This window comes from Vipera berus (assembly GCF_964194415.1).
Source record: "Vipera berus genome assembly, chromosome: 4".
Lineage (NCBI taxonomy): Eukaryota > Metazoa > Chordata > Lepidosauria > Squamata > Viperidae > Vipera > Vipera berus.
In genome coordinates, this window is record NC_138206.1 from 12,961,476 (window position 1) to 12,984,708 (window position 23,233).

A 23,233-nucleotide genomic window follows, 5' to 3' on the forward strand; every position below is an offset into this window, starting at 1 on the left:
TTCACGGTGGTCATACAAGCCCATCTCTTGGGTATTGAGGTTGGCCCCAAGTTTGTTTTGGTTTGATACATTTTAGCCATAGAATTTTTAATTATGATTTTCTTTGAGGCACGACAGAACTTGGTTGTTAACTAGTTGCTGGTTGGTTGTCAGCCAGATGCTCGGTTGCTCGCCAAAGAGGAAGCCAAACAAAATGAAGAGCTGCAAAACGACAAAGAAAGAGAAAGGAGAGAACAGCTGGAAAAAGCCTATTTGAGAGGGAAACATGCCTTGAAGATGGTTCGGCTGGCGAGAGTAAGTAAAATGTAAACCTTGTGCTTTTTCAAACACGAGTAATAAAACGAGATTTAATAATTGCAAAGGATATCATCGCTTCAGTTGCTTTAAGAAGAAAAAAATCTTAACGCTGTTGTAAAGTATTTTGCTAAAATGTTGTGAGGTATTTTACCTTTAGCTTCCAGATTTGTAGTTGGAATGTTCTTTCCGTTGTCAGAGTAGAAATACATTTGATGATCTGAAAAGCCATCCTGCAGTAATTCAGGCAGAGAGGAGGAGGTTTGAGGCTATAAAAGTGATGAAACACAAACAGTATCTATGGGTGAAAAGTTGGCTATTAACTACTCTATTGTCAGACCTGCTGCCACTTAATCCTCTAAATAGAAACAATCCTTGGCTCCATTTGTTGAGAAAGGTATAGTTTTATTAGAAGTCAAGTGTATAGCAATAACCCATAGCCAGAACTGAATCGTGGGCCAAAATCCGTAAGTTCAACTTTTCAGCTGGTGCAAATTGAATTTTAAATATAGTAATCTTTACAACATGACTTATTTTCAGGCAATTTTTACCCAATGACAATAACCAAAACTTGTACTGAAATAGTTAGCAAAGCGTTCAGCATTATACTTGTATTAGGAAAAAGATATGTGATGCCCAGTAGTTCTTTATTGAGAAATAAATATGCAAAGCACGTGTCGAGGCTGAGGATATGAATGTACTCGCACTTTTGTATGCAAATGATGGCGCTGTTGGTAAAGGACACAAATAATTTACTGTAAAAATTAGTTAAATTATATAATACAGTGAGCAACATGGATCTATAACTTAAATGTATTGAAGACCAAGATTTTTAGTGTTGGTCTGGAAAATGCAGTAAACAACTGCTAATTATATCTGTATGCAGTGTACAGAAAAGCTAGAGCAAGTGAATGCATTTATCCTGTGTACCTTGTTCAAATGTTTCTTCATCAATTTCGTCTACCAGATTCTGATACGGAAAAAAACAAGTGATCTGTTCCAAAGAATAAATATTTGTCAAGAGAGGTAGAAATGTTGTGTATAGGAATGTGGTTTTTTTATGGATATGAGGCTTGGATACGCCAAGAGAGACATAAAATATGTTAGATTTGCTGGAAATGGCTTAAGTTACGTGAAAGAAAGAAGTTATATAATCAAGATTGAATAGGTGCCAAATGAATATGGATGGATTACAGAAATGAGTGACCGGTATAAAAGAAGTGAGTTGAAGTGGTTTTGTCATATAGAGAAAGGCAATGAGATTTACTTGTTACTGGCATTCAGTATCAATTGTGAACAATTCTGTTTGCTATTTATAACAAAGTAATAACCGTAGAGAAGAGAGACAATATTTATACAGGTGCATAAACATAAAAAAAAACTTTCCTGATCAGTAGCTATTGAACTCAGAATGAATCTCAGTCCTGAGCGGAAAATGCAGCCTTTTTCTCCCTCTTATCCAATAGCCATGAAGGGTTTTTAAAAAAAAATACATTTTTTTTAAAAAAGTATAAACATATTCACACAATTAGCTTCCTTGTAAAAGTTAATAGACCACCTTCCGCATTGAATTCCTTCTGCACCTGCTGCTTGCTGGCTCCTACCTCCTTCCTCTTCCTACTCTTGGTTTTGTCCTTGATCCCCTTGCCCAGCTGGAAACTCCTGGCATTCTTACCTTCTGTGCCCCATTCCGCCAGCCAAAACGATGGGCTGGATGTAAATCAAGTGCAGGTACTCCCCATTCAGAACTGTTTGAAGTTACAGTGGCGGTGAACAAGAGGACGTACGACTATTTTTCATTGGTGCAGCTATTGCAGTGTCCCTGCAGTCAGGTGATCGCAACTCAGGCACCTCGCAACCAGCTCACTATTACGTTTTACGTTTTACGTTTTATTAAATTTTTATACCGCCCTTCTCCCGAAGGACTCAGGGCGGTGAACAGGGCATATAATAAAAATACAAAAATACAAAAGTTAAAATAGAATTAAATTAATGCCCAAAATAAAACAATAAAATATACAAATATTTAAAACCCTAAATTAACTCCCCATCAGGCCAGGCCAGCTTGTTCGAATAAGTGGGTCTTTAACCCGCGCCGGAAGGAGCAGAGATCCGGTGCCATCCGGAGCTCAACCGGCAGTTGATTCCACAAAGCCGGGGCGCCCACAGAGAAGGCCCTCCCCCTGGGGGCCACCAGCCGGCATTCTCTGACCGGAGGCACCCTGAGGAGGCCCTCTCTGTGGGAACGCACAGGGCGGAGGGGAGTTGACGCCGGCAGCAGGTGATCCCCGAGGTATTCCGGACCCATGCCATGTAAGGACTTAAAAACCATCACTAAGACCTTGAACCTCACCCGGAAGACAACTGGTAACCAATGCAGCTCGCGGAGCAAAGGTGTAACATGGGAGTACCGGGAAACTCCCAAGACAACTCTCGCGGCCGCATTCTGTACCAGTTGGAGCCTCCGAGTGGTCTTCAAGGGAAGCCCCATGTAGAGAGCATTGCAATAGTCAAGACGAGAGGTCACGAGCGCATGAGTGACCGTACACAAGGCATCCCGGTCTAGATAGGGCCGCAACTGACGCACCAGGCGAACCTGAGCGAAAGCCCCCCTAGTCACGGCCACTATATGATCTTCTAAGGTAAGCCGCGAATCTAGGAGGACTCCCAAGTTGCGCACCCTATCCACGGGGGGTAAAGACTCACCCCCCATAAAGAGAGATGGAACATTTTGAATGTCCCGGGATGCCGGAATGTACAGCCACTCAGTCTTGTCAGGGTTGAGTTGAAGTCTGTTCCTCCCCATCCAGACCCGAACCGCCTCCAGGCAACGGGACATCACAGCGAGGGCATCACTGGGGTGGTTTGGGGTCGAAATAAAAAGTTGGGTATCATCAGCATATTGATGATACCCAACTCCAAAACCACGAATGATCTCACCCAGCGGTTTCATGTAGATGTTGAACAGGAGAGGCGAGAGAACCGACCCCTGAGGAACTCCACAAACGAGAGACCTAGGGGCCGATCTCTGCCCCCCTGCCAACACCGACTGCGAACGTCCCAGGAGATAGGAGGAGAACCACTGAAGAACCGTGCCTCCCACTCCCAATCCCCTGAGACGCCGCAGCAGGATACCATGGTCGATGGTATCGAAAGCCGCTGAGAGGTCTAATAGGACTAGGACAGAGGAACATCCCCTATCCCGAGCCCTCCAGAGATCATTCACCAGAGCGACCAATGCCGTCTCCGTGCTGTACCCGGGCCTGAAACCCGATTGGTACGGATCCAGATAATCCGCTTCATCCAGGACCAGAGGGAGCTGATGCGCCACCACACTCTCAACAACCTTCGCAAGAAAGCGAAGGTTGGAGACTGGACGAAAGTTGTTCAACACAGCTGGGTCCAAGGCTGGCTTCTTGAGGAGGGGTCTCACCACCGCCTCCTTCAAGACGGTGGGGAAATTACCCTCACTCAAAGAAGCAGATATAACCGCCTGGAACCAGCCTCGTGTCCTCTCCCTAGCTGCATAAACCAGCCAGGAAGGGCACGGGTCCAATAAACATGTGGTGGAGCTCAACCTCCCCATAATCCTGTCCACTTCATCAGGGGTCACAGAATCAAACTCCTCCCAGATAACATTGACAAGACCGCCCGTGTCCTGATCGTCAGACTCTGCCCAGCTGGAGTCCAGACCGGTCCGAATCCGAGCGATTTTATCCAACAGATGCTGACCAAACTCCTCGGCACGACCCTGCAAGGGATCCCCCCTCACCTCCTGATTAAGAAGTGAGCGAGTCACCCTGAACAGGGCGGCCGGGCGATTATCTGCGGACGCGATGAGGGCGGAGAAGTAATTACACCTCGCCGCCCTCATCGCTGCGAGATAAGACCTAATATAGGTTCTTAACCGCAACCGGTCGGATTCGGATCGGCTGGACCTCCAGCAGCTCTCTAGGCCCCGTTTCCGACGCTTCATCTCCCGGAGCTCCGCGGAAAACCATGGAGCTCGTTGGGATCTGCACCGGATAAGGGGCCGCAAGGGTACAACTCGGTCCAGTGCCTCAGTGGCTGCCCTTTCCCAGGCTTCCACTAAGGCATCCGCCGAGTTGTGAGCGACGGAGGCAGGTGGGGATCCCAGCGCTGCCCGGAACCCGTCAGGGTCCATTAAGCGCCTGGGGCGGTACCATCTAATTGGTTCCGCATCCCCACGGCGGGGGGTGGTAAAACGGAAGACCAGCCGCAGGAGGTGATGATCGGTCCATGACAGGGGCATAATAAATGGAGAGCCCCCACCAAGATCATCCAACCATCGTCCAGATAAAAAAACCAGGTCAAGGGTGTGGCCTCCCTCATGAGTTGGTTCAGAAATTACCTGCGTCAGGTCCATGGCCGTCATGGAAGCCATGAACTCCCGAGCTAACTCAGATGACCCTCCCAGGGATGGTAGATTGAAGTCACCCAAAACTAAAAGTTACAATGGTCCCAGTGTCCTCCTATCAGGTGATCACTGGTTTTGACCTTTACTGCCGGCAAAGCCAATGGGGAAGCTAATCGGAGGTTGCCAGCAATCACCTGACTGTGGGATGCTGCAACCACACCGTCGTAAATTGGCATAGTAACATGATGTCACATTACTGTCACTAAGCAGGGACTACTTGTAATAATAATAAACCTTTTATCTTACTCTGGGATCTTATCTTATGATTGAGTATTGTACCTTATGATTTATGATGATTGTATTTATGATTATGATTGTGATTTATCACTTGTTGCTTGTACGTACACTGAGAGTTTATGCACCAGAGACAAATTCCTTGTGTGCCTAATCACACTTGGCCAATAAAGAATTATATTCTACTCTACTCTACTCTACTCTACTCTACTCTACTCTACTCTACTCTACTCTACTCCTGTTTCCTATATAACCTCTAATCTGTTTTGGTAACCCCCAACACCCAGATTCCTAGGACCCAAATTATGTCTCCGCTTCTCATAGCAATCCCCTATCAGTTTGCACCAGCTAATTACAGTCCCCTCTGTTATATGCTGTATATAACCAAAAAAAATAGTAGGGCAAATAAATGAGTGAATTACTTCCAATTTGTATCTAAATTTGGTAGGCTGCATGACATACATCTAGATTTAAGTAGAAATACCCTTCTGTGGTATATAAAAGCTCTTCTTTCTGTTTCATAAATTGATTAAAATGGACGTTTATATGTTTCTTCACTTTCCTAATTAGGGATTAATTTATTTGTGATATTTTACTAATTCAGGAGAAACATTAGAAAATTGAGTTAGTAAGGGAGACTATAGATGGATTTACCTTCTCAGAATGCCTAATGTAATTTTAATGTACCTAATGTTGCAGAAAAAGGAAAACATTAATGTTTCATTTTGAGCAGCAGTTAACAATATAGGTATTCAGCACACAAGAAAATCATCAGAATCGAAGCTATCATTTCATAATGAAGTATGACTAATAAAAGTTTGCTTTTGGACTATTAATCATCTTGAAAAAAGATGATTTGAAGCAATAGGTTCTACAAAATAATTTGCTTCAAAGTAACTTGCATTCCTGTACATATTAGGTGAGTACCTGTTACTCGTCCCAGCTTCTGCCAACCTAGCAGTTCGAAAGCACGTAAAAATGCAAGTAGGAAAATAGGGACCACTACGGTGGGAAGGTAACAGCGTTCCGTGCGCCTTTGATGTCTAGTCATGCCAGCCACATGACCACGGAGACGTCCTCGGACAAGCGCTGGCTCTTCGGCTTTCAAACAGAGATGAGCATTAGCCCCTAGAGTTGGAAATGACTAGCACGCATGTGCGGGGGACCCTTTACCTTTACCTTTTATATATTAGGTTAACATCTATATAAGTGTGAAAACTTATCCTATGATTTATACCGCTGAGGCTGCATTCTCATTAATAAATATGCCCTCTTTGCCTTTCAATTGATTTCTTTCTGAGACGTTTTTTACAAAACAACAACAACCCCACTACACCTCTGTATCAAAACTGACAGTCAACGTTATGTCAATAAACTGGTGTTTTTAGGAATGACTTGTTAACAAAACATCTCTGCTTTAAAGGACAAGGAAAAGTTAATGGAAGAGCTTGAACAGATGCAGAATGTAGACCTGGCCCACAGAAGGCGGATCGTTGCCCAGATGCCCCCGCCACTGTTTGAACCGAGCTACAGACGGGTGGAAATCAAAGAAGAACGGCAGAGGGAGCTGGAGTGTGCCTTTGAAGACATGTACACTGGAAATATGAGTGAGCCTAATTTAGAACGGTAGACTTTTAATTGTACTCGAGGTTGATTCGGCTTTCCATCTTTCCAAGGTCGATAAAATGAGGACCCAGATTTTTTTTGGGGGGGGGGCAATAGGCTGACTCTGTAAACTGCTTAGGGCTGTAAAGCACTGTGAAGAGGCATATAAGTCTAAGCCAGACATGTCAAACACAAGGCCTGGGGGCCGGATCCGGTCCACGAAGTGGTTTCATGCGGCCCGCGAAGCCATCCTGGAAACAGTGAGGGAACGGCCCCCACTGCCTTGGCCCTGGCCCAGAGACCCTCCTTCTGCCAGAGACCCTCAGATCTGTCCCACTCCTGCCCAGGCCCCCCATAGGCACCCTTGATGCAAATGATGTAGAGCTGGCCACGCCCACCCAGTAGGCCATACACACTCTAGCCACACCCACCCAGTAGGCCACGCCCACCCTGGCCATAGGGCAACCGCAATGCTGATGCGGCCCTCAATGAAATTGAGTTTGACACCCCTTGAATTTAAAACACGGACATTTTCAGAGGAAAATACCATTTCACAGTTGGTGAAGTCCAGTCACCGCTTCGCATGAAGCGGTCTGTGTACTCTAGAACAAGCATTAAATTTCTGCAGTGTGGGGTTTTTTTTTACTTTTTCCAAAAAAAATAAATTAACAAGTCTCTTCAAAAGACACATTGGCATACTGTCAGATACAGGTAGATTTTACTTAGTAACCATTTAGCAACTGTTTGAAGTTATAACCACACTGGGGGGGGGGGCGGAAATTGTGGCCAATTGACATCCTTCTCATTATCTTTACATACAGTGTCACATAATCCCCATTATTCCTCTATGCCTTACCAGTGGAGTTTTTTTAATTGTTATTATTCCCTCCCCCCCTCCCCCTTGCATTGAAGAGAAACTGGAGAAGAAGGAATTGGAAGAGAGTAAGCTGCTTGCTCTTCTGCACATCGAAAGCAGTGTAATCATACTGGGAGCCCAGGGCTGGGAGCCAAGGCGTGCTACAAAAATAGCCTGCTGTATTCTCTTGCAATCCCTTCCTCTCTAACTGCTTCGCTCGGCAAGGGGAGGGAAAAAGACAAAGAGGGATTGCCTACAAAAATCATTTGCTTTCCCTCTCCCTGCTGAAAGAGCAGAGCATTTGGGGAAAAAAGCAATTTCAAAAGAGTAACTGTTTGCATAGCATGCCCACATCTCCCAGCCTTAGATTGCCGGTGTACAGGAAGTCCTCAACCTATGACCACAATTGAGGCCAACATTTCCATTGCCAAGCAAGACAGTTGTTAAGTGAGTTTTGCCCCCTATTTTATGGCCTTTCTTTCCACAGTTAAGTTAATCGCTGGAGTTGCTAAATTAGTAACATAGTTGTTAAGTGAATCTGGCTTCCCCCGTTGACTTTGCTTATCAGAAGATCACAAAAGGTGATCGCGTGACCCTGGAACACTGCAGCTGTCATAAATAACATGCCATTTGCCAAGTGTCCCAAATTCTGATCAGGTAACCATGGAGATGCTGCAAAGGTCCTAAGTGTGAGAAATGGTCATGTCACTTTCTCAGTGCCATTGTAACTTTGAATGTTCAATAAACGAATGGTATTCACATTGCTTTTGGTGTGTGCAAGACAGCAAGCAGGCATTCAAAGGGCTTGAGAGTGGTTTGGAGGCAAACAAAAGCTGAAGGTGTGAAATTGATTCGTCTTGTCTCTAGCTGGAAAGCATAGTCATGGTCTCATGATTTCCCACTTAGTGACCACTTCCCAATTAGGGTATTTAGTGAACCCTTCCTGCGTTGATGCTGGGAACCCCTACCAGTTTAGTGAGCCTTGTGCTGGATTCCATCTAGTTGCAGTGGAAAAACGTAATATTAGAGACTTTCAGTGAATCTGTGCCCATGGTACTTTCTTGGATTATTTGGATGCTCTTGATTAATGAGTTGCAGCTGACAGCCCAAATAAATTAGTTTCTACATGAATAAGAAGGAACCAAGAAGCACATACTGTAGTTTTCCTATCCTAATCTTTGTTTCTAATGTTTACGATTTGGGAAAGAAATCCATTTGGGAATCCCATCTGTTTGCTTTTAAGTGGATGGTGTTTCCCATTTTAACAGAAATGTATTTAGGGTATAGTTTGACAATGCTATTCACTTGCTAATTCTTAACAGCAGACAATTACAATTACCATATGGCTGAAGCTCTCATTATAAATTGTCTCACCATGAGATAATTTTAGCACAGTTAACCACGAATAGAAATAATATAGTGGGATTTTTTTTTTACTCTATAACCTAGATCAGGGGTAGGCAACCTTGGCTCTTTTATGACTCGTGGACTTCAACTCCCAGAATTCCTGAGTCAGCCATGCTGAGGGGAAAGCGAGAGGTTTCCAAGCTGAGCCATGCTGGCTCAGGAATTATGGGAGTTGAAGTCCACGAGTCGTAAAAGAGCCAAGGTTGCCTACCCCTGACCTAGACCATTATAATTTGGAAAAACAAAATATTGCACTGTTGATTTCATGTTGCTGTTTCTTTACGCAGAAATGAAAGGAGATCTTATTTTGCACCTTGATCCACAGCCTTTGCCAGCTCCCTCCGATGCATCTCAAGATGATGAACTAGAACTTTCCCAGGAACCAGAACCTGTATGTGACTTGCCTCCAAGATTGGAAAATGAGATGGAGGACAATGAGCCAAGCGGTACGAAGAATTTGTTTTTTTTTTTTGCTAAGAACTGAAAGCTGTAATCCAGCACTTCATGCTTTCAGTCCACGCACGTGAACTGGCCATGTTCTTAGTCAAGCAAGATAGTAAAGGTAAAGGTTCCCCCACACATGCGTGCTAGTCATTTCCAACTCTAGGGGCCGGTGCTCATCTCCGTTTCAAAGCCGAAGAGCCAGCGCTTGTCCGAGGATGTCTCTGTGGTCATGTGGCCGGCATGACTAGATGCCAAAGGCGCACGGAACGCTGTTACCTTCCCACCGTGGTGGTCCCTATTTTTCTACTTGCATTTTTACGTGCTTTCGAACTGCTAGGTTGGCAGAAGCTGGGACGAGTAACAGGCGCTCACTCTGTTACGCGGCACTCGGGATTCGACCCGCCAAACTGCCGACCTTCTGATCGACAAGCTCAGTGTCCTAACCCACTGAGCCCTCAATAAATCAATAAAGCACAAGCTCCTTCTCCTTTAAAGTTTTTGCAGGACATGCTTAAAAAGTTAGTGAGACAGCAACAAAGCTCTGCTGAAGGCAGAAGTGGGGCCTTCCCAGGAGTGCCAAGTTAGTACTCTCTACCAGTCAGCTGAACAGGAGGAAAGGCAAAGTAATTCTGCTTCCTCTGACTACATGGGTCTTGCTGGCCCCAATGCTTTCTGTTCAGTTGACCCTCAGCTTTTTCCTACTCAGAAACTGATAGTTGCCAAAGCTTGATCATGCCCCATTTCCGTATTGTTACCAAGGAAACTGCATGGATGTGGTCAGCAGAGGTCAGGTTCAGCTCAAGCTTAAATTGAACCAGTTGGATCTTGTGCAACAGTAGGCAGCATGGTGACAAGGCTTGGCGTGCACATTAGGTTTGATTCATGTACTATCATAAATTGTGATATTGTTTGTTGGCTCAGCATGGTTTATGGCTTAGCAAGTTGTGTGAATGCTGCCAATACACCATGAACCTAAGCTGTGCATTTGAGATAAATCCTTCCGAACTGATAGATTCTCCAAGTTTTATTTAAAATGCCTGCTCCGTGGCGTGTTTGCATTCATCGTTTTGTGACTAGCCTTTGTGGGTTGCAATATTTTTAAGGGCTGCAGGGTAGTATCCTCAATAAATAAATTCCCTGCTTAAAATGTAGCCCTTAAGGCAGTTTTCCTGAAATAGTACGGTTTTTAAATTTTTGGTATCACAGAAGCAACTTGTTATAATATTTACTTGTACGATAGCTGTAGCCAGAAAGCTGCTGCTTCTTATTAGTGCTTTCAGGTTATTATTGCAGTTCATTTTATGTTGTTTTTGTTTTTGTTTTTAGGTGGCGAAGTGGAAAAGATATGCCAGCCTCCGGCAAAGCTAGCTCTAAAAAAGTTGCTAAACAAGATACGGAACCAAAAAGACCTTTGGACGTCAAGGTGTGACTCAGAGGCGCGAAGTGACATCGGGACAATCGAGTCAGGGACCATTTCTGGTGGAGGAGAAAAAGCCGATGGATTAGCATCACGGACTGAACCTGAATCCAAGCATGATCTTGCTGCTGAACCTTCTGAAGGTACAGTTCCCCCCCTAATTTGTCTGTATATCGAGAAACTGACCAAAATGATCATGGCTTTTTAAAAAGAAAAACAAAAGAAATCCACCAGCCCAGTGTCATCCCCATTTTGTTCATGCTGCAAGGAATTGGGTTGCTGCAGCTTAGATTCACGAAGACTTTTGAAGAAGTTAAAAAAAAAGTATAGAATGTTGATGCACTGTAGTTGAATTTTATAAGGAAAAAACAGAAGCATAAATTATTAAACCTCAATATGGTGGACTTCTTTTAGTGAGATCCGTATAAAGAATTTATATGCCATTTACCATATTCTCCATAATTTCCTTCATATCTTAGTATTCTCCTATCATTTTAAATGTTTAATAATGTATGTTTTGCTTAAATTATTCAAACTCTCTGTAATCTAATGTTTTTGTTTATATTATTTTAGAGTTTCCAGAAATACTGGACCAAACTATTGTTGCTGGAAATGAACTTATAAAACAAGCGGAAGAGCAAACCACTAAAATTAGAAAGGAATTAGAAAGATTCACACAGGTACAGCTATTTTTTAGCAATATCAATACCTTAAGCGTTTTTGTAACACTGGTTTTTTTCCCCATATCTGAAATACTTTTAAACTGGATATGCCTGTGATTTCCTATTTGAGGAAAACTGCCTTAACAGCTGTATTTTTAAGCAGCAAATATTTGAACGTTTTAATAATTTGTCCAATCTCAATCTAAAGTAGTCTGCAGGATACCTTTTTCCACTTTGCAAATATTAGATAAGCGAAGAAAGAAACCCACACAGGTCTTAAAGGAACAATGAATATTAGTTAACATAAATCTGCATCTGCACATTTGAAAGTCATGATCATGCAAGGTTAGCAAATGCAGAAGTCAAGCTTCGGATACAGAGATCAGATTTAAGCAGTCATATTTAATTCATAAGAGTTCTTCCCACAATTCATGAATATGTTATGAACAATGCATAGCCAAGTTGCCTGTTTTTCAATATGTGTGATTTTTTTTGCATAGCACTTGTGTTATAAAATTCTGTTAGATTTTACTTAGATTTTTTTTTACATTTTGCTTTGTTTGATTTGTATATATATTTTATTTTAATTTGTAGGTGTAATTAAATTTAAACAATTATTTTAAAAGGACTGAATGTTATTAATTCAAATATTGAAACTTTGGTGCATCGCTATTATGAAAGATGAAGGCAGTACAGGTAGTCCATGATTTATGACCACCGTTGGGTCCAGAAAATTTGTCATTAAACAACACCATCATTAAGTGAGGCATCATGGGACCACATTATATTTTACAATTTTTGCCATAGTCTTTAAGTGAATCACTGCAGCCATTAAATAAATCAGGCTTCCTGCATTGACTTTACTGGTAGGAAGCCATCTGAGAAGATTGCAAATTGTGGTGCTGTGACTGTGGAACACTGCAGCTGCCATAAATGTGAGCTGGTTTGCCAAGCGTCCAAATTGTGATGACAGGACTGCAAGATGATGCAGTAACCCTAACCTTAATGATGGGCCATGTCACTTTTTTCAGTGTCATTACCTGTGCTTTTTTTATAAAACAAAAAGGTGCCGGAACTCACACATGTTATACAACCCGCCTTGCCTACCCTACAAGGTTCCATCCAAAAAAGGTGCCGGAACTCCGTTCTGAGCGTTCAATGAGAAAAAAAGCCCTGGTCATTACAACTTTTTTTTAAAATTCCATTTATATCCCGCCCTTCTCCGAAGACTCAGGGCGGCTTACAAGCTTAGTAACTTTGAGCTGTCGTTAAACCAGTGGTTGTAAATTGAGCACTATCTGTAAGGATTGCCTGTTTATATATGACTCTTATGTAGTCTCTTTTAAAACAACCTGGGATTAATACTGGTAAAAAAAAAATATTAGTGCTCTCCTAGCAATATATTTAACATTTCTGCCAGGTATTATTTTGAGAAAACTTGAGTCCTCCTGCCATTAACATAGGATTCCAATTTGCCTGACCAGACAAAGCAGCAACAACAGCAGCAAACCACAGAGCAAAAAAGACAACTAGAAGTCGATTTTCTGAAGCCTAATGTGCAACACCAAGAACAGGAAGCTAAGACAGAGCAGGAAAAGAAAGATCAAGAATGTCAAACAGAACAAAACGTTTTTGATTCTGTTGTGCACCAGAAGCAGGAAGCAGAATACAAGGTACAAGTAATGCAGTTAGATAATGTGGTAGTAGAGATTATTCTCCATGCTCGTGGTAAGTTTGTAAAGGATCTTACGACAGTTCGCCACGGCCAGCTCGCCGTGGCCAACTAGCCACAGCCAACTCACCATGGCCAACTGTTGCACTAATATCAAAGAAATGGTGGAATAGAATCATTAAAGAAGAGATGCAAAAACAGGGACAAAAGGAAAGGTGGCTGGCAAAATTTAAAATATTTTGGTATTTATTTTAAATAATTAAATTGAATTGTTAAATTGCCCCGCAGCAAGTTGTCCCACAGTGGGTTGGCCATGGTGAGTCGTCCTGCGATGAGTTTAATTCAGTTAAATTTTGCTTTAGACTGACATTGCCCTGGAGTCACAGGCAGCCTGGTTTCCTAAAGAGGATGACCATCTAAAGAGGATTCACGACTGTCAGCAACGTCTGCTGATGCAAAACAGGTGGGTTTTGTTTTTGTTTTGTTTTGTGTTTTGTTTTTTTGGTGTTGGGAGAGTCAGAATGTAAATTCTAGGATTGAATTTATTGGCATTTTTTTGACCCTTAGAATGCTGTTCTGTTTGATCACATAATATTTTATTTATTTATTATTTATTTAATATGCCTGTTGTTGTAGGATGCATCAAGAATCGGTGGACGAAGCCAGAAGAAAATTAGAAGAATATCAGAATAAACTGCAGCAGAGATTCCAGTCAGTTTCCAGGGCATGGTTAAATCCCGAAGACAGACTTGCAAACCTGAATTCTCTCCCTGATCCATTGTCACAAGCACAGGAGTTGCATCCGTCCCAGAGAATTAAAGCAACGACTTACACGCCATCCGAGAAGGTTTCTGTCGAAGAGCTGGCGCCATCGTGGCAGAAAAAAAACAAGGAGCAGAGGCTGGAACTTGCCAGTGAGGAGCAAGCTCAGCCCAGGTTTGATTCTGAAAGGCAAATGCCGGTAAATCAAAGGTGTTTCCATTTGGCGCAAGGATCCTCTTCGCATCAGGAGAAAGAAAAACTGGATGCAGTGGGAACAACTGTGGCACCGTCATTGGAATTTCACAAGATTCCCGGATTGTTATTGCCAAACCCTGAGGATACCTCAGCTACCACCCAACCTGTTGTTCACATTCCAAATGCCCGGTTTGTTTTACCTGAAGGTGATTCTCCAGGGGCTTCAGAAACCGTCTCATCCGAAGCACCCATGCCTGACAAACCTCGAGCTGAAATGATTCTTTTGCCAACGTTCTTAAAGCACCGAGATATTCCTATGGAGAACAGGATAAACACAGTTTCTAACCAGACCCGCCATCTTCCTTTGCATTCGATTTCTTCCTCACAGCCTCCTGTAGTGGCCAAGACCGAGACCATCCAGGAGTCCTCGGCATCGAAAAAGGGACCTGAGGTTTTGTCCAGTTGTCCTGATATAGTAGAATTAAGAGACCAACTGCTGGCTTCCTCTGAGAGCATTGAAGTTCAGCAGGAGCACTTGAAAGAACTGCAGGAACGACTAGATCAGCAGCGGGAAACCCTCCTGTTTCGGCAGAAAATCCAGGAGGACTTGCTGCTGCAGAGACATGCCCAGCTGAAAGAAAAAATGGAGCGACAGCAAGAAGCCTTAAAAGGGATTATTAAACGGGTATGCTTTTTAGTACGAGAAAAAGAAACATTCAGGTGTCTCGTCGGGGTCATTCTGAAAGAGGAAACACTCTAGTTGTCTTTCCATTGTTAAGGTACAGGTAAAGGTTCCCCCCGCACATGCGTGCTAGTTGTTTCCGACTCTAGGGGCCAGTGCTCATCTCCGTTTCAAAGCTGAAGAGCCAGCGCTTGTCTGAGGATGTCTCCGTGGTCATGTGGCCGGCATGACTAGACGCCAAAGGCGCACGGAACGCTGTTACCTTCCCACCGGAGTGGTCCCTATTTTTCTACTTGCATTTTTACGTGCTTTCGAACTGCTAGGTTGGCAGAAGCTGGGACGAGTAAGAGGCGCTCGCTCTGTTACGCGGCACTCAGGATTCGACCCGCCAAACTGCTGACCTTCTGATCGACAAGCTCAGCGTCCTAACCCACTGAGCCACCGCGTCCCTTTTTTCCATTGTTAGTTCTCATCTAAACCTATCATCTGCTTAGACTAGGTCCTGAGTAGGTGATCATTTAAAAGCTGACTTCAGTTAGCCATAATGCTCTGCAATTTCTGGATTTTTTGAAATAAGAAAATTCCGTTTTCCCTGGTTTTCCAGCAATTATCAATCTCATCTATTGCATTTTTGAAAAAAATCTGGTTATTGCTAGTGCATTTTCTCTCGCCTGCTGTCAAAAAAGACAAGATCGTAGTTGAGTAGCAAATCAGCAGAGGGAGTTTTATCTCATGCATAGCTTGCAGTCCTAGAACCGTTTCTAATGAAATTCTGTTAAATGCAACAATTATCTTTTAATTCCAGAGTCAGTTACTCTTTCAGTCCCTGGGTGTTGTGTTACATGTGGGGCACTAACATTTTCAAACAAAATCTAAACCTGCCAGTATTTCAAAAGATTTTATATAGGAACACAGGTTTTATAATATTTCTTCCCCATGAAATTTGAGGCATTTTTAAACTTCATCTTATATTTTAAAATGTTTTGAAGGTCTTGGAGATAGCTACATATACTCGTGTTACAGTCTCCAATTGCCCGTACTCTTAAGTATGAAACTTTGAACATTAAAAAAAAACCTAGATGTGTTCCTTTAATAAAGTCCACCATATTCTTGGTCTCAAGAAGTTTGGATGACTTTTTAAACCAAACCTGGTGTTGAAAAATCTCCATCAGTCCAGTCCAAGTTGGGAATAATCAAAATGGAGACTGCTTTAGAAAGAAGGTTGTAGTTTATTGAAGAGCAGAGCCAGGTGACTTTTCCAGATGGCTCTGGGAAAACTGACCACATGGAGCAGGGAGAGGTGGGCTTGTATACCTCCTTTGGGCTTTGTACTTGGAGTTCTTCCTGTTTGAGGCTTTGTATTTCCTGTGTCATGTCCTTTGACCTGAGTCTGAGTGTGCTCTTTTGGTATTGGTGGGTTAATCCTATTATGTCTCCTGTCCTTAGAATTTGGGTGGGGGTATGTAGATTGAAAGATTGAGGGCAAGAGAAGAAGGGGATGACAGAATGAGGTGGCTGGATGGAGTCACTGAAGCAGTAGGCGTGAGCTCAAATGGACTCCAGAAGAAGGTGGAGGACAGGAAGGCCTGGAGGAACGTTGTCCATAGGGTCGCGATGGGTCGGACACGACTTCACAGCTAACAACAACAACAAATGTAGATTTTAGGTGTCTTTGTCGTCTTAATAGCTTCCTGGCTCCAACCTTCCTGAATGGATTGTCACATCTGCATTTCTAAAAGCTGTCCTCTGCCTAGTTTCTGCTTGGGGGAGAAGGGTTGGGGCTGGTTTCTAGGACCTGGTTTCTGTCTTTTTTTAAAAGATCTTCTCCGTTATTCCTTTGGGGAGATGTATTCTGCCTTTTTAATATTCCCCAAAATGTTTCTTTCTCTGGATTCTTCCCACACTGGGTTTGCCACGTGGCATAGAACGATGGAAAGTCATCTTGTGTGATCAGACGTTACTCTCGGTACATTAGGCATTTACATCAGAAAATTAAGGTTTTTTTTCTTCTTTAAGGTAACACAGTCAAGGCCGGGCAGGGATACGACAGAGGCAAAGCCCGACAGCCTCAGTTTGCTGAACGTGCTTCTTAATGAAGCGGAAGATGGCAAGCCAAAGCAGGTTCACTTTGATGATGTGGACAGCCATGCAGAAAATAATTCTTGGTTTCAAAAAGTGAACTCAATGGAACAAACAGGTAAGAGCGTTTCGAACGTTGCGATGGGTGTTGGATTGCTTTCTTTCTCTTCTTATTGGTTCCTTTTGAAGCACTTCGGTTTGAGGTTCTTCCGATTGAAACTGAAAGTGTGAATTTATGTTTCTAGGTCAGTAACCCTGTTCTGTCCTGTTCCTTTCCATTGTGGTCTGTTTTTGAAAGGGAAGAGCTTCCATCAATGACAATTTCACTGGAGAATATCTCACCTGGGTTTGGGTTCGGAACAGACCATTGTCACTTCTGTCTTCGCAGTCAGTACAGCGAACGAACGAATGAATATTTTATTTGGTCGAATTTCAGGATACAAAGAGCATCTTACTGGAGATATATATTCCTCACTCCCACAGTTGATAAACTACAGTCCAGTAAAAGCCCAACTGAATCATGAATCTTTACAGCAGACATGGCAAACACAAGGCCCAGGGGCCGGATCCGGCCCGCGAAGTGGTTTCATGTGGCCTGCAAACCCTTCCTGGAAACAGTGAGGGAACGGCCCCCGCTGCCTTGGCCCTGGCCCAGGCCGGCCGGGAGCCAATGTACAATTTCGTGGTGACCATCTATGCTGAAATGCATTCAGTCTTAGCTCCACAAGGCCGTCTGGAAACAGCGAGGGACCAGCCCCTGCCACGTCAGCCCCGCACTCTGGGCACGTGCTGGGGAGGTATCACCCTTTGTGAGGAATGAAGAAATGCACCATTTTCTGGAAGTGGCCAGCACATGGCCCTACCTACTTCGGGCAGGCTAGGGGCTGGGCAGCATTGTGCTTCTCTTCAGATTCATGCCACCCAGCTCAGCCTCTCGGCACTGTGAGGAGAGCACCCCGCTGCCTGCCAAAACCGGGCAGGTTCGGGGCTGGGCAGCATTGTGCAGGTAACATCGACTCTCATGCTGCTTATGGCATCCCCTACCCCAGAGCCCACCAAGTCGGATATGTGAAGTGGGCGAGGGCCATGTGCTGGCTACTTCCAGGCGATAGTGCATTTCTTCTGCCCCACTCCTGCCCAGGTCCCCATAGGTACCCTTGGCGTGAATGATGTAGAGCTGGCCATGCTCACCCAGTAGGCCACACACACTCCAGCCACGCCCACCTAGTAGGCCACGCCCACCCGCCCCCCTGAGGACAACCTCAATGCTGATGCGGCCCTCATTGAAATTGAGTTTGACACCCCTGCTTTACAGGAAGATACAGATCTGCTAAGAACTATTTCTATAGCTGATGATAAATTTTATCTCTGGTGGAGAAACTCTCATGCAAAGCAATAGAATCATCATCATACCAATGAGGGGAGAATAAACAAGATAATAATGACAAATAGTAATATTACAGCCATATGAGTAATATTACAGCCATATATGAGTAAGTACATGTAGACGTACACATCAGAATCATTATCCTTATATTGCAGGGAGAACAGCTTGTTTCACATAAAAATAGATGTAACTGGGAAAGTCTGAGTCCAGAGTCTTGGTGTCTATATAACGTTTATCACACCAGTTCTGGTTCTGAACATATTTTTTACCTTGCAGGGCCATTTCAGAGCACGTGGACTAGAGAAGAGAAACAGAGACTTTCAAAACCACCTTTGGTCAAAGTAAAACCAGGACTTGATTTGGAACAGCATGAACTTAGTGCTATACAAGAACTTGACACACCAAGGAGCGACAGATTTACCAGCACAGGTGAATTACGACAGTATAAATACCAGTCAAAATCCTGTCTCTTTCTGCATTTAAGCACTTCCTGCTGGTGATGATCTATAAAGCCCTAAATGGCTTGGGTCCGGGATATCTGAGGGAACACCTGCTGCTGGCATCAAGTTCCCTTCATCCTGTGCGATCCCACAGGGAGGGCCTTCTCAGGGTGCCGCCGGCAAAGGATTGCCGGCAGGCAACACCCAGGGGGAGGGCCTTCTCTGTGGGCGTGCCTGCCCTCTGGAACCAGTTACCCATAGAGCTTAGGACTGCCCCTGATTTTCGTTCATTCCGCCGGGTCCTAAAGACCTGGCTCTTTGAGCTTTCCGGCAAGGACTGAGGATTTTTTAATTTTTTAACTTATTGTAATTGGGTTTTTAATCAGAGATATACGTAGGGGTTTTAGATTTTAATCAAGGAAAATTTAATCTATTTTAATTGCTATTAATTTTTGTATTGTAATGTTTTAATTACCTTGTGAACCGCCCTGGGTCCTACGGGAGAAGGGCGGTATATAAGTTTAATAAATATAAATATAATATATATAATATATCCCATTAAACTGCAAAAGCATATTTTTGAGACAGCGATGGGCAGCCTGGAAGAGATGTCGCTTTCCTTCAATCCTAACCTTACTATTCCTTTCCTGTCCTTCATTACATTAAACGTAGCTCGTTTCAGAATACTTTCATGGTATTTTTTTTTATCAGATTGACATTGTGACTTGTTCTGTACAGGTATTGTGCCTTAGTGCTAACTTGGAGATTGTTTATATACAAGCTGCTTTGTGTATGTACGTGTGAAAATGTTCTTTTAGATTAGGCACAAAGAGAGTTTTGTCTTGCTGCAATGCACGTTTTGGGATACCTTCATTTGTCTCGTGAATTTTCGTCTTCTCAGGCTTATTGATGGGCAAGAAAAAGAAGAAAAAATAAGATAACAATATATTATTGATGGTTGATAACCGATGCATCATTCATAAGATATTGGCATAGATACTAACACTATTGGCAACTTGTGAAAAGCAGTATTTAACTAGTTTTTAAAACAATCCCTAAATCATTAAAAAAAAACCAACCTGCTTGTTATCACCCAAAATTATCATACAGGGGGAGCAGCTGCAAAATATAGCCTTGCTTATTTGTGTAGGAGTTGACCAGGTTTGAGTCCCTGTGCGCCCACAAGAGATCTAAGTCCAGCCCACCTTGAATGCCTCTCTTATCTCCCGCTCATTTCCCTTAACCGCCAGTTGGCCAGATTCTTGTAGAGAGAGCTTAACCTTGCAGTAAATCTTAATACTCATTTGAACTGCCTGAATCTCCTGATTTCCCCAGCGCTTGACAATTTGCTTGTTTTGAAAAGATTTGTCTGGTCACCCCTACATTGTTAGGTGGGCAGCTAGGAAGAGTAATCAAAATATAATAGTATAACAAACACAATGCAACACAACAAAGGAGAGAAACCAGATGGCCAATCCAACTACATCCAGGGTCCAATCTCACTAGGCAGGCCCCGGGAATTAAGCCAGCTCTTCATGGCTTTCCAGAAGTTTAAAACGGCGAGATCTTAACGTATCTCAAGGGGAAGAATGTTCCACCGGTCAGGGACACTGAAAAAGGTCTGCCTTCCTGAGTCACCCTAGGACATTGAGACTTTGGAAAAAGTTTAGATAAGAGCAACTAAGATGATCAAAGGCCTGGAGATTAAAACATATGAAAAATGGTTGTAGGAATTGGGTCTGGCTGGTCCAGGGGTAGGCAATCTTGGCTCTTTTATGACTCGTGGACTTCAACTCCCAGAATTCCTGAGCCAGCACGGCTCAGCTTGGAAACCTCTCCCTTTCCCCTCAGCGTGGCTGGCTCAGGAATTCTGGGAGTTGAAGTCCACAAGTCATAAAGAGCCAAGGTTGCCTACCCCTGCCCTAGGTGGCAACTTTTAAAGGAGAGGATATAGAGCAAGCCCACTCTGTCTGATCCAGCGGGACGGTTGAACAGCAAGGACAGGTGTTTTCTAATAGACCTTTCCTCGTTGCTACAGAAATCTCAGGATGCAAAGAGCTTCTTACTGGAGATCCATTCCTCACTCCCCGAATTGATAAGGTACGGTCCAGCAAAAGCCCAACTGAGTCTTTACAGGAAGAAATGGATCTGCTAAGGACTATTTCTCTTGCTGATGATAAAGGACTACATTCTGGTCAAAGCGAGGAGCACAGACAAGGCTCATGGCAAGATGAACCAATGTGGAAAGCTGATGGTTTGTATGACTCAGGTGAGAAGAGTTACCTTTTGGGAGAACGATGGCTTTTCAGCGGAAGCGGTGGCAGGGTTAAATTTCACATCAAAGTCAGGGACGATAAGCCAAATAAACTCTCTTAAATATCTATGTGTATTTTTCATATTTAAGAAATATTCTCTAATCACCACCGTGGAATCTTAACAAGCATTGGCGTTGCTTTTAGAATGTGATTTAAGCTCCAAGGGCTGGTTATACAGCCTTCCTTAATGACTCCTCTCTTCATAGATTTGCAAGGACTTGGTACAGTCAAGAGTAAAATCTCGAGAAAGGGGAATATGGACACCTTGGATGAGTTGTTTAAAAAATTTCCTCAAAGTTAGTAATTTTCCCTGTAAATAAATACTAGTACAGGTAGTCCTTGACTTATGGCCGCCGTTGAGCCCAAAATTTCTGTTGCTAAGCGAGACAGCTGTTAAGTTAGTGTCTCTGAAGAATATCCTGCATTTCTAAAGCCTGTTTAAATTATGACCTATGCAAATATAGGAACAGAAGACCTGGAGCTCTCCAGAACAATGTTTTCTCAACCTTGGCCACTTCAAAATGTGGACTTCGACTCCCAGAATTCCCCAGCCAAGTGGGATTGAAGTTGAAGATACGTTGAAATCCACACATCTTAAAGTTGCCAAGGCTGTTGCAATTATTGTCGGCTCCCACTTGTGGAATTATGTCTATGTGTGACCACATAGAGTTAAACTTGAGCGCATCGTGGTTTGCCAGCTGCTTCATGTTGCTTCCTCTTCTTTATATTCAGTCCACTCCAAAGAATTTACTTCTATAGATCAAAATTTATCGAATTATTCCGCTGATAGTGGAAGAATAGTTACGTCTCCTGATCCATCATTGAGGCCAAACAGCCAAGTAAGTCGTAATAACTAGTGTTTAGTATGTTATATAATTGTACCGTTTACTTTAAACAATCTCGTTCTCTTTTAATATTTGCCTTTTAAATACTGTTGATTAGTACTCGGTACCTGGAAATCACATGAACAATACACTGTTCATGTTTTACACTTCATGCTACATAAGAAGCTCCAAGGAGCTCCATCTGGCACATTAACTTGCATATGTTTTCCATTACAATTTTCCTTTTCTTTCCATTAATTTGCCCAAGATTTTTTAGATGACAAAAATAGTGCAGCAGGGATGGTATTATTTGATATGTATGTAAATAACAGCATGGTAGGTACGGTGTCTTCCTTAAAAGAACGTTAAGCTTCATTTTGATTCGATTAAAAGAGTCATTTGCAAACAAAGTACTACATTTCTGAAGGCACTTTAAAAGATACACAGCTGAGACATACTGTATTTTATATTGTAATAGTACAAATTACAGATTTTTATCATTTAGTAGCCATAAAAGTGTCTTGAATTGCTTTACTGTTCCTCTGAGAGCCTCTTATTCACTGGTTCTGTGATGAGAAATAGCCAAATATGAGCACTAAAATGATCAGCTGATCTGTGGTGCATGATTTATATACCGTTCTGGGAAGCAATTCAAGCCTGAACCTGTGTGTGTTTGTGTGTGTGTGTGTGATGATTTGTGAGTTTTGTGTGTGATGAATGAATGTATGAGTATAGTCTGAAGGTGGGGGGTTTTGCTGGAAGAGTGGGGGGGGAAGGAGAGCAAGAATGAGATTGACATGTTTTGAGCGATGATGAACCTGACATGTACTGACAGTTGAATACATGGAGGTTTCTACACTTGAACTGAGCTCAGAATGAAGCACGTTTTGATTTCAAGCACTTGTGAGTATAGCAATCTGGACTCACACACCTGTATAATACTCTTGTCCTAGGTAACACTGTCAAACGCGTGGTCTCCGGGTCTGCTAACGCCGACAACTTGTACACAGCAGGTCCCTTGTGGCTATTTTACTTCAGAAACTCCTTCTGCTGCCAACTTTATAAAAAATCACAACCCAGATAATGATCTTGCTGGTAAAGGTAAGTTTGGGGCACGCTCAAATAAAAAGATCTTGACAGACCCGAACAATGGGCCCTATCCAACAACATGAAGTTTAATGTGGAAAAAAGCAAGGTTTTGCATTTAGGCAGGAAAAACCAAAGGTACAAGTACAGATTAGGCAAAACCCGGCTCGAAAGCAGTAACTGTGGGAGGGACTTTGGAGTCCTAGTGGACAAACACTTAAAATATGAGCCAGTTTTGGTCAGCGCATTACAAAAAAGATGTGAGACTTTGGGGGGGGGAAAAAGGTGCAAGGAAGAGCAACTAAGATGATTAAAGGTCTAGGGCAGGGCTTTTCAACCTTTTCACCCATTGTACCACTTTTAGGATATGGCAACATCCGAGTACCACCGGTCGTCTAGCAAGGTGTCAAAATCTTGATGACCAAAAAAAAAAA

At 43.1% G+C, this 23,233-nt stretch overlaps 1 protein-coding gene across 3 annotated transcripts in view; it reads left to right on the forward strand.

Annotated features, from left to right (window-relative positions):
* Positions 1 to 23,233, forward strand: part of CEP295 (centrosomal protein 295) — a 61,636-nt gene that overhangs the window by 20,696 nt on the left and 17,707 nt on the right. For 2 of the 3 annotated variants that reach the window (XM_081326905.1, XM_081326906.1), the window contains 13 exons: positions 154 to 294; positions 6,390 to 6,573; positions 9,122 to 9,280; positions 10,605 to 10,838; positions 11,269 to 11,375; positions 12,842 to 13,030; positions 13,392 to 13,492; positions 13,666 to 14,671; positions 16,685 to 16,865; positions 18,411 to 18,563; positions 20,613 to 20,843; positions 21,622 to 21,728; positions 22,667 to 22,814. In XM_081326905.1, the coding sequence (XP_081183031.1) occupies positions 154 to 294; positions 6,390 to 6,573; positions 9,122 to 9,280; positions 10,605 to 10,838; positions 11,269 to 11,375; positions 12,842 to 13,030; positions 13,392 to 13,492; positions 13,666 to 14,671; positions 16,685 to 16,865; positions 18,411 to 18,563; positions 20,613 to 20,843; positions 21,622 to 21,728; positions 22,667 to 22,814 (2,941 nt within the window). The remainder of the gene's footprint in view (positions 1 to 153; positions 295 to 6,389; positions 6,574 to 9,121; positions 9,281 to 10,604; positions 10,839 to 11,268; positions 11,376 to 12,841; positions 13,031 to 13,391; positions 13,493 to 13,665; positions 14,672 to 16,684; positions 16,866 to 18,410; positions 18,564 to 20,612; positions 20,844 to 21,621; positions 21,729 to 22,666; positions 22,815 to 23,233) is intronic. The other variant, XM_081326907.1, reaches the window with a different exon arrangement.